The 16,547-nt window shown below is 48.9% G+C and overlaps 4 protein-coding genes across 4 annotated transcripts; 3 read left to right on the forward strand and 1 right to left on the reverse strand.

Moving 5' to 3' along the window:
* Nucleotides 1–7,585: 7,585 nt before the first annotated feature.
* PENARI_c010G10665 (GTP-binding protein Obg) lies at nt 7,586–9,061 on the forward strand (the record flags this gene model as incomplete). The annotated part of the gene is made up of 1 exon (XM_022632400.1): nt 7,586–9,061. The coding sequence occupies one exon, from the start codon at nt 7,586–7,588 to the stop codon at nt 9,059–9,061; it is 1,476 nt and encodes a 491-aa protein (XP_022487954.1).
* Nucleotides 9,062–9,570: 509 nt separating this feature from the next.
* Nucleotides 9,571–11,434, forward strand: PENARI_c010G03712 (putative flavin-containing amine oxidase; the record flags this gene model as incomplete). The annotated part of the gene is made up of 2 exons (XM_022632199.1): nt 9,571–10,273; nt 10,347–11,434. 2 exons carry the CDS (start codon nt 9,571–9,573, stop codon nt 11,432–11,434), a joined length of 1,791 nt encoding a protein of 596 aa, XP_022487870.1.
* Nucleotides 11,435–11,972: 538 nt separating this feature from the next.
* PENARI_c010G12553 (ketopantoate reductase family protein) lies at nt 11,973–13,024 on the forward strand (the record flags this gene model as incomplete). Its single annotated transcript, XM_022632465.1, has 2 exons — nt 11,973–12,117; nt 12,183–13,024. The coding sequence occupies 2 exons, from the start codon at nt 11,973–11,975 to the stop codon at nt 13,022–13,024; spliced, it is 987 nt and encodes a 328-aa protein (XP_022487746.1).
* Nucleotides 13,025–13,457: 433 nt separating this feature from the next.
* Nucleotides 13,458–15,020, reverse strand: PENARI_c010G04825 (alpha-hydroxy acid oxidase; the record flags this gene model as incomplete). Its single annotated transcript, XM_022632229.1, has 8 exons — nt 13,458–13,533; nt 13,598–13,674; nt 13,740–13,993; nt 14,072–14,146; nt 14,211–14,378; nt 14,439–14,776; nt 14,838–14,871; nt 14,927–15,020. The coding sequence occupies 8 exons, from the start codon at nt 15,018–15,020 to the stop codon at nt 13,458–13,460; spliced, it is 1,116 nt and encodes a 371-aa protein (XP_022488057.1).
* Nucleotides 15,021–16,547: the final 1,527 nt, after the last annotated feature.

Here is a 16,547-nt window from a genome sequence, read left to right on the forward strand (position 1 = left end):
TCAAGGAAAAGCTAGCCGGTCTCCGCTCTTTTCCAGATGGTCAGGAAGAGAAATGAACTCACCAAGGATCGGCACTCCCCCATAAAATCGTTACAGCTGAACGTCATCGGGTGAACTCATTGATTGGATCGAGAAAAATGGAGCTCTTCTCAACTAGAGACAATATTAAGCCGCGTTTCGCGTTAAGTGTGTTCCGAAGGTTCCTAAGCGTTCTGGAAACAAGATGCGGTGTACAATCTAGGAAGGGGAAACCCTGGTACGAAGTATTGAGCGCCATCCCGCTCATTGTCCCGAGGTCTTATTGTTGGATGATAGAAGTACACATACAAAGGCCGAAACCGTTGAAAACCTCCCTAGTCTACCCATTCACTCGGGTTCCGTGTTCCCCGGTTGGTAATTTTCATTGAATGCAAAAAGATGTCACTTAAAATCCAGTGCGGTGGGTCGGATGATGCCTACTTTCTCCTTCTCTCTCCTAGTGGCGCAGGGGGAAAAGGGATAACCCTGTTCAAACTTCCCAGAACCCAAAATTCAAGCGTGGGACGTATAGCTCGGTTCCCGTCCCATTGGGACCACTTGAACCCGTGTCGAAGAAAGAGCTATTGAAACCTTGGTCTGACGGACACTAATGAGGGATTCGATGATCGTCCTTGTCACCACAAAACGTTACACCATGACTGGTACCGGTAATTAGATTATCAATTTTGGGGCTTCTCGAAGACATCAAAGAATCAGCTGAGCTTGTCATAAATTCACCGACACTTCCGAGCCTCGTCTATTGGCCGTTGGAGGGTCGATCATGACGGGGTAAACAATGGCCCCCTTTCCCGCCCTTCATACAATCCCAGCACATACAGAACGGCTAATGTGGCGAAATCTCACCGGATTATATCCCGCCATCCCGCCACCTCGATCGGCCAACATTCTAGTTATGCAAATCGGGTTGTCAGGCAAGTAAATTGCATATATCCAAAAGTCGGTAAAGTCCCGACCCAGCAGAAGGGGACCCAAGGGGCTGGGTGCCACAAGTGGAACCTATTATTGGTAACTCCCTGTAACAATACTACGGCTAGTTTACTCCATTTTGGATGTGCAATGTACGACAGAAGTGTGTTTGGAGCCACGCGATGGGAGGGGCAACTGAAAAGCCGGTGAGACGGTAGTAGGGATCGGGAAACAAATCAGTAACGTCATACTTCTCTGATCGGCTTGAGCCTCTCAGGGTATGCTCAACAAGGAAACTCAAGGAACGGTGTGAGCAAGTCATTGTAAACTGAACCAAAGGCTTCTGCAACCTGCAGTCCCTCGATTCTTCCAAACGGTCAGTCCTACATACAACCGGATCGTAATGTTGCTTTGGCCAAGCAAACAACACGGCGATTTGTTTTCGTGGACTATCTCATCTCCAGTCGAGGGTAACCGTGACAATGGGCCAACACAAGCTCCGGTCTGACAAGCAGGGTGCGTTGACAAATTCTTCTATGCATTTCATGCATCGATCGCAGTGCACTTTGCATCCCAACTAGGGGGACGATTGGCCAGAATGATCATGACAACCGTCAAAGTTGTCCAAGGTTTCGCATGGACACTGTCGTCGCCCAAAGGCCCGACGTGGTGCACTCGGATGCAGCGGTGACCGCCTGTTGTCCACGACCTTGGAAAGCCTGTCATCTCCGCATGGCATGCATCACGCGACTGTGTGCTGCCGCAGTCCCGTCAGCGACATTCGTGTCGACCTTGATATCCATTCGGACTGTTCGGAGGGGTGGGAAGATTGCGACCCAACGAACAAAGCCGGGGTTAATCTGTAGTCTCATCTATGCCAATCTATAGATCATGTGAGCGGGCTTCATTTACTGCAGCCAACCGAATCATCCATGTATGGTGGGTATCAGATCCCTGCTACCGATTTTCGCCAGCTTGGGCAATAGGGGGTGGTAAACAAAGATGAAGTGTCCCGCCCGCATCAATAGCCAGGTAGAATGGTTGATATGAAGCGGTGTGTCTCTTGGCTGCATTATTTGCATTGTCTGCTGCTGCAGAGGCTCTGATATCGCGTCTCGAGCACTCACATCACTGGTTCTTGGCATCCCGTATACTACAACCCCTGCAAGTCCTCGACATGGGCATTGTCCTCACAGCTCCGCCATTTGCGTCTGCACCGCGGGTAGGCTGTCCGACCTTGATCGTCGAGGATTTTCGATGCCCCATTGCGATTTGGACCGGTGTTGCGTATGTAGCCCATATCGATGTTCAGACCTCCGCGGTTATTGTTGCCCAAGAACATCCCAAAAGACGGTGAAGGCTTCTACAAGTGAACTCATAACGTAGAACTTACAGCCCGGCGAGTTTACTTCGTACTCGGAATAGCACATCTGCAGGAATACTGTTAACTATTGGGCATCTGATTTTCCGAAGTCCACCCGAGCCCTACAGTACAGCATCGTGGCATCATCATAGAATCAAAGCAGGTTTCCTATGTTACGCTCAATTCCAGAGCGAGAAGCAAATCCCCTCCATCACATTCCTTGCACTGCCCTTGATCTTTCCTTCATTCCGCAGTGAGCACAATATTGCATCACCCCCGGATCATACACCTCAACTCTTCCCAATTGAGAACAGTATAGCAAGGGGACGGGTCGACTTACATTGACGCCGCCTCAGTGGCATCTATCGCACATGCCGACCCATCACCCAGATCGTCCATCTCCCCACTATCACGATGACCGCCACAACAAAGATCGGGTTCAGCCACTCTATAGATCAACCATAGCGGTACATTCTAGGTCGGCGATACACGATGACACGCGGCATAGGCCGTGTCTGGCGTTTGTCCAAAGCATTCTATCACCACTCTCCCTTTTTGGATAACGCTAACGGATCTCGTACCATACGCAAGGCTCCATGATCGACGTAGGACAGCTGCCACACCACATTGTCGGGTTCTCACATCGCATGAATCCAAATGGTTGGAAGTGTGGCGTCGCGGCTACTTCGCAAAGCCAAAAGCCAAAAGAAAAGTAAGTACGGAGATATGTTCCTGGCTTATAGGATCTGTCTGTCCCCAATTCCACATTTGAGGATATCGGGCCAAATTGCGAAAGGGGCTGAGCTCTCAGGCTAGGCATTTTGGGCCTGTGCCGCAATGGTTGACGGGAAGAAAATTCTGTTGTGATGTATCATTTTTTCTTTTCGGGGAGCTTACAATCTAGAACGCCAGGAATGAAAGAGAGCGAGCGCCAAAAAGCAAAAGGGAACAGGCATTAAGTGGGGAAGAGAACAAGGGTTTGAACATCGTCCCTCGCAAGCTGTATGTACAAGGACTGTGATACTGTAGTAGTATGCACATTGCGGATCATTCTGATTCCTTTGTTTTCAGCCAAATCGATCATGATCTCGATTTGGATTGTCATGCAGGTTCCCATTTCGCTTCTCGGCCTTTTTTCGGTTCAAGGTCCGGGTTCATTCCCACTCTGCCAATAGGGCGCCACAATCATGCCGTCCTTTTTGCGATGTGTACTTTGAGAGCTGCGTAACTTCCCCTTAGCCTCCCCGATCGATCGAGAGGAAAGAAGGTTGGAAGTTTATCGCGCTGTCGAGCGTCACTGCAGTCCACTTTCCCCTCTCTTTACGATCTGGAACCTTGCGCTAAATTGTGCTTGCGACAGGTTACGCGGTACCTCGGTCTATGTGGGTTTGGATCTAATGAAGATGATAGCATACCCACCTTAGACTTTTGCCACCTTTCATACTGGGCACTTGAAGGTGGGACCCGTCAGCTTAGAGCTGAAGTACACCAAGCGACCAGCTCCCGAGGTCCTAGATGGGTCCGAGGCTGATAGTATGTACATCTTCGGCTTTACTGTCGGCGGCAAGATTACCGATCGAAACTTCTTTATATATAGGATCTCGGGAGATTGTTCTCCAAAGTCTATGCATACATCGACACTAGATTTGACAGGTACTTTTGCGCAATGCAGGTGTGACAAGATCCGAACTCCAGACCTAACCTTGCATGTCTCGTTTCTGTCTAGTGTGTACCAGATAGAGACGAATCCTGGGAGCTGGGAGCTGGTCCGGCAGCTGAATGGGATTTCCGCGGTCCAATTAGAAGTGTGAATCGCCTGTTTCTCGGGCTCCCCACCAGGGGAGTTGCGGAACAGCAGTCCAGTTCCACGGTACTAAGTTAAGGATATTATGGAGTACATTAGTGTCTACAGTAAATAGAATGTGTATGGGAATTACATCTGTTTAACCAACAGGAACGATCGCCCCCAATTCCCAGTGGCAAACGGAAAGTAATCCGGTGCCGCGGTGACGGGAATGAAACAAAAGTTCCGCGGAGTGGACACGAATCACATCTCGTCTTTGCAAAGATTTTCACACTATCGATTCCTCTTTTGATCATGTGAGCACCCCTGTCTCCCTTCTCTGTTCCCACTTCCTTGCCCTAGCCGAGTTCCGCGGACTTTTGGTCTCTCAGCTGGACCTGTACAATTGCACATGTACTTTTTGTCGCCTTGCTGATTCATTGATTCTGGGCTCTTCGGAAATGCTCGATGTGATTAAGAGGATTTCCCCTGCAGCGGTCTAGACAAATTCCTCGATCTGGTGGTCACGTGTGCGGTCTTGGTTGCTTCTGTCGAATAGTATACGCTAGATGTCTGTTCCTACGGAGGGGGAATTGACTTTAGCTTGGAAGTGTCAATTGAATTTTGGGAGCTATTGACTTGTCGATTTACAATTTGATTAGTCCATGCAACCCCTATCCTATCCTCTTGATGAACTATTCTCCACTTGAAGTAGGATATACATCTAGAGTCCACTGTATGAAGTTTCCCACTGCGCATGACTATCGTTTGGCGGAGTAATTCCAATCAAAAGCAAATCTTACCCTAAGCTGCTTCAGGTATGCACATCAGCTATATACCTAAGCCACCTCATCTAGGAAGTAGGCCACCGAATAGTACAGTAGGTCCCTAGGCAAGCAGTCAGAAAGCCACTCAATAGACACTCAAGCCCTAGGCGCAAAAGGCAAACTATATGCACGATTTCCTGCATACAACGCAAAGTTTCAACTATAGATCGAAGACGAACGTCTAAAAAGTACCGCCACCGATTTCGCCAGATAGAACCTAGATGAACAGTAAAACATGCATGAACACCTCAAGCCGAGCCAACCAACAAAAGTACAGCAACAAGACCTCTGCCCTGGAATAGTACTTTTGTGAGCAGGGAGCTAAGAGATGATCGACCTCCTAACATGTGTGCACTAAATGTGACAGCGGATCACGGACTCCTGCCTGTGATGAGCCTGACATTAGAGGCAGGCGCGCCAGGCCAATCAACACAGACAACACAGCCTTCTATGATACATCCCCCATAGGAGCTCCTACACGTCAATCATTGAGAAAAGAAGGTTTATTCCACACTCCGTTCTTATCATGTTGTACAGGTTTAGCTTCCCTGTTGATACTTATTCCAAATCCTATCCTTGTACCACCCCCGGTCTAAGTTCATTACGAAGCCTGGTCGTAGTTACGTGTCCCGTTCGTGTCGTACTTGATGTCACTTTAAATACTCGTCGACTACGACGCCAGTGACTGGCACTGGCCCTGCAATTTGAAGTGTTTTGTCCTACGCAGGCACTAATCGCCTGTCTGGAGGGTGTCGTTCGCTCGAATAGATATATTGTAGACTTATTTCAGGGCACCTTGACATCTCGGGCTATGGATCATGTAGCTCGCCTTGGGTGGAAGAAACGGGTAGGGGTAGATACTTGATTGTGGCTCAACACAATTCGAAAAGCAGCATCTACTCAAGCCTACACCTAGTCTTCATATATATGCATACACAATAATAATGGACCATATAATCGTAATGCTCAACGCCGAAAGTAGTCAACCGCGCCGTTTCTGGGTCCTTTCTGGTCGAGTCGTTAATTCTCTTATTGTTATGACTATCGGTGTTACATCCACTTAGACTTCAGGAATTTTATCAGTTTCGACTGATATATATCCATACACACATTAGTGCGGCTGCTCTTATAACCATTATTCTGCCCCGAAACACTATTGTTTTCGCCAGCAGTACAAATTTTCCTTCGAGATCCTGGATAGTATTTCTTGTTGACAATATGAGTGTCTTTATCTCGTCAAATTGCGCTCAAATCACACGCATTCGCGCATCGGTGGATTCCAGCTGCTCAATGAGCATATGCAAATTGCAACGTTACCAGATCCATCGAGGCGAGAAGCTTTGCCGGTAGAAGACGACTGCTTGTTTGATGAAGATGCCATAGTACAGACTTAGGAAAACAGATGGATGTCGAAGCAAGTGAGGCTCCATGAGATGGAATGATAACTGTCATTCAATCTTTCAGTGGGGCATAAATACCCCTACGATGTCATCTTTAGGAATTAGGTTGATACTGAGGATTCCAAGGTTGTGGCCGACATCTACCGAGGTATACTGCAGCGTAGTAGCAGATACCATGGTAATAACAATAGAGATAGAGCAGAAAAAAAAATGCAAGTCTTTAATGATCTGTATCTAGAGAATGTAGTCGCGGAGCAAACAACTACGTCAGAATCCAATCAAACAAACGGAAGCACACCGTTTTTGCATTGCTGTATGTTGGCGACTCACCGTAGTACTTGTCCAGCCTTAGCGCGATTATGGGTATATCCAATCCGGAATCAAATCAGCTAATCTCCTCAAAGAGGAGTCCAAGTCAGTCCATTGGTCCATATTTCGACAGGGTGGCCTGGGAGTCACGGCGGCAACGCGCAGATGCAGACGAGACAGGGGTAGCTGTCGTAGCCCTACATTTGTCATATGCTGATGCCCAACGGCGTTTGTACAATGCATACTTGGAATTTCCGAAGTAGGGTGTCGATGAGGCGGTGGCAAGTGACGGGAAAATGCAGTTGAGTATTGGCTGCTTTATTCTTGGCAAACGTCTGCAATATGAAACCGGTTTCTCCTACGTGAAGATCATATGATTCCTGTTTGAAGTTGCAGAAAGGAACCAGCGGTCGGAAAAATGAAAACAAAAGTCTGAAATCTTAACCGACTTTACAGCCTAGGAAGTATAGACTGGATAGACCTTATTATGCACCATTGGTGACGGTATAGATGGCTTATCGCCATGTGACCTTATCGCGTTGGAGAAATCCGCTGAAGTCATAACTTGGAATTCACTCCAACGTCAATTGTCTGCATATAGCTCATTTCCTTTCCTACCTTACTCGAACTGCGACGGAGTTGCTTCAAGTTACAGAGTTTCTCCGCAGAATGAGCGCGAGATAGCCGGTCTCACAACATGGCGCACCCACGACCCTGTTTTTTCCTGCCCGTACGACCATTCCTTTCAAGACAAGCAAGTTGCAGTCGCATATTCCTACAATACCCACAAAAAGCATGCATTGCGCGATATACCTTGCAAAGCACCAAGACAGACACCGTCGATCCTCCCCCTAATGATGAGGTTGTGCCCGACGAGCCATCACCAGACCTGTCGCATCTGAACCCCCCTCCGGAGGATTACTCGCGTTTCATTTTTCAGGACAAATGTCGGGTGACTATGCATGCCGGCTCTGGTGGTCACGGCTGTGTCTCATATCTCCGTGAGAAATATGTCGAAGAGGGACCGCCCAATGGCGGTGACGGTGGTAGCGGAGGAGGTATCTACATCCAGACTGTCGAAGGTTTGACCAGTCTCCACAAGCTGGCTCGCCGAGGTGTTCTACGAGCTAGCCGAGGTAGAAATGGACAAGGCAAAAGTAAGGGTGGAAAACGAGGTGATGATGTGCTCATTCAAGTTCCCGTTGGCACTGTGGTTCGGGAAATCAGCCGTCACGACCCGGTCGAGGAGGCATGGGCGCGCATTAGGGAGGAAGAAGAGGCGTCCCAGGTCTCCAAGGAGGAGCAGGAAATGTTTGGAAATCCCAACGACCTTGAAGGTCTAGAAGATGGTCTGCGTGAGACGGAGGAGCCGGAATTCAACTCCATTCGGCACGACCGCTGGGTGCTTCATCCTTCCGCGAAACCATCCGACTTCCTCATGGTGCAGTTTCCGAAATCATATCCTCGGAGACAGAATATAGCAGCGATGGAACCGAAGGCACCGATCTGGCTGGACCTCTCGAAGCCCATGGATAAGCCTTTGCTTCTGGCTGCGGGTGGTGCTGGCGGGCTGGGGAACCCACACTTTGCTACGCGCACAATGGGACGGCCGAAGTTCGCTTCTCGTGGTGAAGGCGGAATGACATTAGAACTCGACTTTGAGCTCAAGCTTCTTGCAGATGTTGGACTAGTTGGGAAACCCAACGCTGGCAAGAGTACGCTGCTCCGCTCCTTGACCAACAGTCGGACACGCGTTGGAAACTGGGAGTTCACTACACTTTCCCCTCATATTGGAACAGTGATTACCGATGACATGAAGGGCCGTCCACTTGTCGAGTCAAAGGCTCGTCGGACCCACTTTACTATTGCCGATATTCCCGGTTTGGTGGAAGGCGCTCATCTTGACCGAGGACTTGGCCTCGGATTCCTCCGTCATATTGACCGCGCTGGTATTCTAGCTTTTGTGGTCGATCTCAGCAATGGTGACCCCGTGCAGGAACTGAAGAAGCTGTGGCACGAGCTTGGAGAGTACGAGCGAGTGCGCGACATGGATCCCGACTCCGCTGAAGATGACAGTGTTATTGACTGGAATCCTTTCAGCAACGAGGGTCCGGAACCTGAAAAGAATCCATTCAGAGAGCCTAACAGTTTGACGTTACACACCAATCCTGATGGCTCTCTGCCTCGATTGATGATGACGCCCCTTCACCTCAAGCCCTGGTTTGTGGTGGCTACCAAAGCAGACTTGGAAAACACCCAGGATCAATACCGAGCTCTACAGGAATATCTGTCGGCTGTACAAAATGGATCGGTTGAGCATCCATCTGGCCATGTTAAGGCATGGAAGGAAAAGATTTGTGCTGTTCCCGTTAGTGCCCGAAGAGGCGAAGGTGTATCTCGCATTCCCAAGTTGGTGATGGAGCTTCTAGAGTGAAGCGTCTGTATAATATTTTAGACAGTCTTCTGTGTGAACCAAATGTATTATAATAAGCATAGACATATTTTGATTTCCGTATACCTTCGTGATGGTGGTTGATGTTTCGCTGTGAAGTTCGGTGATCATCCCGAAATTCATAGATGCAGGGTAAGTCTCAGCGAAAGTGAGCCACAGCGCAACCACATCCCGCACTTCTCCACTCTAAGATTGAAGATCTCATGTTGTATGGAACAAGATAACATCATTACATGACCCAATAGCCTTTGTTGCTTTGATGACATGACTTGGCGAAGTTAACAGTAGTCGGTATGTCGTGCATGGCGTCGCGATAGGGAAAGGAAGGAGGGGCCGCCTCAAGGTCAAAAGGGCCGCATCTACTCTTTGACTAACTGGGAGTCACCCCTTAAACACCTTTCCATTTTTCAATCCCATAGAGCCGTCATCCTATATAGCCCGTCATCAATCGGGCTTTGACTCTTTCTCCCCACAACATCACATACTTCACGATGTCGAAAACCGTCACCACAGTCGACCTGTCAAACACCGCAAGCGCCTACTATGCCCCGGCGACTGTCGCTCCGGCTGGAAAACTTATTCATGTCGCCGGTCAACCGGGAAGCTTGAAGGATGGATCAATGCCCAGCGACTATGAGTCGCAGATTCACCTGGCTCTGCTCAACCTACGCAAGATTATCGTTGCCACTGGATCTTCTATCGAGAACATTGCGAAACTGAATCTTTTCATTGTGAACTATGACGCCGCCAACCGAAAGCATACACGCCATATCCAGCGCTTCTTGGGAGGTCACCGACCAGCAATCACTCTTGTCCCTGTGCCACAGCTTGCAGTACCATCGTGGCTGTTCGAAGTCGATGCTGTTATTGCACTCCCGGAGCCATCGCTTCCTCCTGCACTGCCCAATGTAAACCAGACCGTGGACGTTGTCATCATTGGTGCCGGCCTGGCTGGTCTGACCGCTGCGCATGATATCCTGCGCAGCGGTCTATCCTGCGTCATTCTTGAGGCGCGGGACCGTGTTGGTGGCAAGACTTTGAGCACACCACTTAGGGACGGCGGTACTATTGATCTTGGAGCTGCCTGGATTAATGACACAAACCAGAGCAAGGTCTACGCCCTTGCGAAGCGTTACGGCGCAGAGGTCATTGAGCAGAATACGCAGGGAAATGCTGTTTTAGAAGACTTTGATGGTAAATGCACAGCCTTTGCCTATGGAGAAATTCCAAACGCAAGTATGCACCGGAGCCCCGTCTGATGATCCAGTTTCTGACTTTGAGAGACAGTTTGATGAAAACACTCGGCAACATCTGGCACAGATTCGCGATATGTGCGAGGCAGATTGCCAGGCCCTTGACACATGGAGACCCGATGACGATTCTCTGGATTCTCTCACATTCGAGGCCTATTTGCGGTCCCGGGGAGCCAGCGAAGTCGCACTTGCTACGGCCACAGTCTGGACGCGGGCCATGCTGGGCCAGGACCCTCGCGATATCTCCGCTCTTTACTTTTTGAACTACTGCAAGTCTGGTGGAGGTCTGCTGCAGATGAGATCTGATCGCAAGCATGGAGGTCAGTACCTGCGAATCCGCCAAGGTACCCAGGCTTTCTCCCTAGGATTAGCCTCGTCGCTACCCGAGGGTATAACAAAGCTGTCCGCCCCTGTGCACTCAGTTGTGCAGAGCGGTGACCAGTCGATCAAGGTGCAGGCAGGTGGCGCAGTATATGCTGCTCGGAAGGTTATCACCACTGTTCCCAGCCCTGCTTTGAAGAGTATTGCTTTCCACCCTAAGTTGCCCCCCGCGAAGCAGGTCTGGGCCGAGTCGACCACGTATGGATACTACACCAAAGCCATGATGGAGTTCCGCTCTCCCTTTTGGGAAAAGAAGGGCTTCTGCGGCCTTGCACAATCATTTATTGGCCCAGCCAGCGTGGTTCGGGAGACCTGCAGTCCCGAGGATCGGAAGTACGTCCTAACATGCTTCCTGTCTGGCGATCCTGGATGGGCCTGGGCAGTACTTTCTACTCCTGAGCGGGAGCGCAGTCTTCTGAAGCAACTTGAGAAGCTCTTTTCAACTGGCGGATTGCAGCGAGAGTTTGTGCAAATGACAACCTACGAGTGGGTGCATGATGAGTGGGCTGGCTGGGGCTGCCCGTGCACAGCGCTCACTCCCGGTGTCATTGCTAATCTTGGTGGCGACGCTCTACGTGAAAGTTGTGGAAGCTTGCACTTTGCTGGCACGGAGACTGCGGGTGAGTGGAAGGGTTACATGGAGGGTGCTATTCGGAGTGGTGAGAGAGCCGCTGCCGAGGTTATCAAGGGCTTGCAAGCTGGTATTACTGCTCGCCTGTAAGTGTACTCCCCTCAGATGTATCCTTTTATCAATTGTAAATAAAGCCATAGAAGTTTCCTTACAAATAAACGTAAAATGCTGGTCCTATAAACCGTGCGAAACCTAACAATATTGAAGTTCCGACGAAAGTAAAAGCACAAATATGTCTCCTTTCACTAGACAGTATTCAAGTGAAACTCACCCATAGAGAGCATAAGATACATGAAGTCAAGTTGCCCCTCTATGTTGATCCTCATTATGGAGCATCTAATTGGCTCCGCTGTGGCTTTCCTTTCTCGATGTGCTCCATATTCTCGGCGTTTCGCCTTCCCTCCGCTATCTACACTTTCCATTTTAAGGTATTCGATGCCGTAAATATGAAGAGGGGAAGATAGTTGCAATCATCCTGCAAGCTTTTCCTTATAGCAGCCACTTCATCTCGGCTCTCTCCCTTCAAAGCATTTTATAGCCCCCACAACAAGGTATTCACCAAATCGCACCAATGACACAGGAAGAAAAAACTCGAGTCCTTATTGTCGGCACTGGAGGTGTCGGCACTATGTCTGCCTATGCGCTGATGCAAGCTGGCAAGGCCGACGTCACAGCAGTGATGCGATCAAATTACGATGCCGCCGTGAAGAACGGAATCAGCATCGATTCGATCCAGTATGGACATGAGATCAAGGGATTCCGACCAACAACTAGTAAGCTCCCATAAGCGGCCGTATAAACCACAGCACTTTATAGCAAAGGCTGACCAAACCCTCAGTCGTCAAGAGTGTCCCCAACGTTGCAAAAGAAGGCCTCAAGCCATTCGACTTCATCCTGGTAACGACCAAGAACATCCCAGACGTATCGCCAACAGTTGCAGACATCATCGAGCCAGCAGTGACACCTGGCAAGACAGCCATCGTGCTCTCACAGAACGGCCTCAACATCGAAAAGCCAATCATCCCCCGCTTCCCCCACAACCCAGTCATTAGCAGCGTATCCACCGTCGGCGCAACAGAGCGCGCATACGCCGACATCTTTCACGACGACCCAGACGCGCAAAAGATCGGCCCATTCCAAAACCAATCTGTTCCCCAGCAAATCGCCGAAGATGCAGCAAAGAACTACATCAACATCTACAACCCGAATGGAAAATTAGAGGTAGTCTACGACGCCGATGTCCAGCGCGCCCGCTGGCGTAAACTCCTCTATAACGGCTCCTTCAATCCAATCGCTACAATCCTGCGCATGGATACCCGACGCATGCGTATGAGCGGACATGTTATCGATGACCTGATTCTTCCCATTATGTTCGAGGTGCTTGCTGCTGCGCGCGCTTGTGGCGTGACGGAACTTACGGATGATCTTCCTGGCAAGGTGATCTTCAATGATGACATGCAGTTTGAGTTTAAGCCATCTATGTGTCAGGATATTGAGAAGGGGAATCTGTTCGAGCTGGAGAATATTGTCGGTGAGCCTTTGCGTGAGGGTGAGGCTCATGGTGTTGCTATGCCTACTCTTCGTACTGTTTACGGTATTCTTAAGGGGTTGCAGCTTCAGGTTAAGGAGAGTAAGGGGCTTTGGGAGCCTAAGTTTACTAGTGACAACCCTTACAAATAGGGGTTTCGTGTTAGAACTTAGAATAAATGCCATGTCGATGTATAGAGCTTTGATAGTATCCATAGATTTTGATCTAGTCTTCGGGTGAATCAGCGCACACGAAATGGAGCTAGTTATATGTTACTTGCCCATAATGGGTTAACATAACCCGATCGTCTGAGCCAGTAGCCTGTTTGGAAAGGCTGAGTCATTTCTATCCTCATTCTGTTCATGGACCCTGGAGTGTTTTGGTAAAATATGTCGAGTGAAATCAGTGTAGATTAGCTTTGCCATGTCAAAACGAAAAATATGATACATGAAATAATTACCGGATGATATGTTATGATAGCTGAATTGATGCGAACTTTTATGTCCAATCATGGATTCAAATTATCTCCTACCGTTCTAACAAAAGATCTGAGCAGCCGGCCGACTTAAAAACAACAAGTGCTATTCACAACTTCAACAGGCGACCATCAGACTGCAAAAGCGAAATGGACTCTCTCTTGATCTCAGAGACGTTTCGGCAACTGCAGCAGTGGTGTTAGCAACGTTGTTAAAGCAAAGTCTAAAATTATAAGATTTGAAACTTACCCGGCCAACGCCATGCACGTTTTGAATTCATCGTAAAGCAAGTTGAGAGCCAGCTCAACTCCCTTTTGGCCATTATACTTCGCGCGGTTGAATTTCAGTAAACAATATTTTAATTTGACCACAAGAGAGACGGAGAACTCACAGCCAAGCCCCAAATTGCCGGTCGTCCAGCAAGACAGAAGTCGGCTCCAAGAGCCAAAGCCTTGAAAATATCAGTGCCACGACGGATACCACCGTCGACGGCAATTGGGATTTTGCCCTCTGCGACAGGGACAACTTCATGGAGGACGTCAAGAGAAGAAGGAACACTATCAAGCTGGCGGCCACCGTGGTTTGAGATGATGATTCCATCAAAACCGTGCTTGATCGCGAGCTCAGCATCAGCGGCGGTATAAACTGCACAGGGAACAAGGCGAAATATGTTAGCTTCCTTAAGTAGCAAGGATTTCCTAGGTATAGATGTTTATTACTTACTTCCCTTGCCCCAGATCTGCATGTTGGTGTGTCTGCGGAAGAAGGGTATTAGGTCGGGCCATTCAAGAGTGTCATCTATCATTTAGACATGTTAGTCAATCGGGACAATTTCTGATATTACCCCAAAGACAATAATTACCATAAGCCATCACTTCATCGCCATCCTCGAGGTTGGTGACATCGACACCAGGGAAAAGATTAGGGTATTCCATGCCCTTAGGCACCGTAAACTTGTTACGGAATTCATTCAGTCTGCGACCAAGATAGGGAACGTCAAGAGTGACAAAGAGTGCCTTGAAGCCCGCGGCTAGAAGTAAAGTCAGCGATATATCATAGTATTCGTGTTTCAAAAAAAAAATGAACTCACCTTCCGCTCGCTTGATCATCTGGATCATCGCGGCCTTATTCTTAAGAAGACTCATCTGAATAACATAGGGGTTACTTGTGCCGTGTCCAATTACCTTTTCCAGCTCGATGCAGGAGTAATTCGATAATCCCATCAATGTATTGTTAGCAGCACAAGCTTTGGACGTGCCGATCTCGCCGTCGGGATGCGCCAGCGTCTGCATGGCCGTTGGCGAGAACCCGAAGGGAAATTTGACCTTCGTGTCGAAGATGTGAGTGCTGGTATCTAGGCCTGAGAGGTTTCGCAGCACTCGGGGACGAATCATGTAGCGGTCGTATGCCGATTCATTCAACCGCAATCTGTGTGATAAATCATGTCAGAGCGAAATGCCCCCGGGGCGAGGATGAAGTGTAAGCCTACGTGAGGAGATCCATGGCGCCCTCATTATAATACTCTGCGAAATATGTCAGTATTCTGTTTGATATGACTTTAGGAAGTGTACCACTTACCGCGATAGGTCTTTTCCAATTTCTCGGAGCCGAGGCGTTCCAGGTCTTTGATGCAGTAGACCTGCTGGTCGAGGGTTCTTTGGCGGTTGGCCATTGTGAAGCAGATCAAAGCTAGAGGGTAGAGAGAGAAGTTGAGACACGTTGGAGATGTAATAAAGGTAGTTGTGTCAACGAAGTCCGAGATAGAGCTCGAATGTCTTAGTGGCTACTCTACTCCGCTATAACCTTCCTATTCCCCGAGAGCTGAGACTTGGCATTTCCCCGGACATCATTGGCTTTTTTATGTTTCGCATTATGATATCAAGTTGAGTATGGCAGTCACATCATAGCCTTCGGGTTTGCTCATTTTGGCGCTTGGAAAGGAGACAGTTGCCTAGAATGAAGTTGAGGCAAGTCTCCGCGCACAGTTAAGAGTTCCGCTCCACTCCAAGATAAGCGTGGGTCCCTCCCCGTCTCCGCTGAGAACTTCCTTGATTCTTCCTCTTTCCCTCTTCACAATATATTATTTTGAACTGCGATTCGCTATTTGCCCTTGCGCATCATATTTGGATAACGTGGACAGTGTATAGTGGGTAATGGCCGGAACCCCATGCCTTCGCAAAACCGAAGGCAACTTCGGAAGCGCATGAAGACATTCACAGGGTGATGGACATGTCGCAGGCGCAAGATCAAGTGCGATGACCCCAAGCCCTGTTGCCACCAATGCTTTGAGAAGGGCCTCAGCTGCGAGGGCTACACTGCCCGCCTGCAATGGCTCACCCCAGTCACCGGCAGGAATGACCATCGCGCGGATTAGGCGCAGGGACTTCCGCTAGGCCAGAACACAAGGCGTCTCGTGCCAGTAGCCAACATTATCTATCATCAAACCCGAGCGTTCCTCAACGCGCTCATCATATACTTCTCCCAGAGTATCAGGCTATTAAGCCATCGATATCTGAGACAATATGTGCAGAACATCCTTGAAAGCATTGAAGCAATCGCAGAAGTGAAAGCTGAGACCTAGGTACTGGCTGCACCACTCTTCTTGCCTGCTTTAATTGGTGCCACGGAGGCATTCGAGGCGCGACAGCAGGAGCGGTTCCGGCAGTGGTACGAACGTGCTGAAGTGTACGGAATGGAGTCCGTGAGAACAGGTATTCAGGTTTTACATCATGAGAAAAGACCACAATATTCAATATAGCTCTTTTCATACGTGAGTGCATTGTCATAGTTTCCATCTGTTAAGACTACCTACTACTAGATCTAACACGAGACATCCGAATTAGGAGTTGATCAAGAGTGATGTGGACAGTCTTCTGGTCAACTCAAACGGAAAACCGTAGTCTGCCTGCGTCGCTGACAACTTCTTTTTATTCCTTTCACGGAACCAGGAAGTATCCCCGCGTTCTCTTTACTCCTATCTCCTCATGGGATGGCTGGCTTCCTAATTGCAGTGATTGCAAGTCTAGCAGGATATGGCATCTCGAGTCTCTCTACAAGGGACGCGAATGCACCGAAAACACCGAGGGTCCCATAATCCTAATGTTAAAGAAAAGAGATACCCAGGCACTTTGCATTACTCTATTCCTAGAAGGTCTTACAGTGTACCGTATTCCGTATATGAAATGAAAATCCATCAGCA

This window comes from Penicillium arizonense (genome assembly GCF_001773325.1).
Source record: "Penicillium arizonense strain CBS 141311 chromosome Unknown PENARI_contig010, whole genome shotgun sequence".
Taxonomy (NCBI): domain Eukaryota; kingdom Fungi; phylum Ascomycota; class Eurotiomycetes; order Eurotiales; family Aspergillaceae; genus Penicillium; species Penicillium arizonense.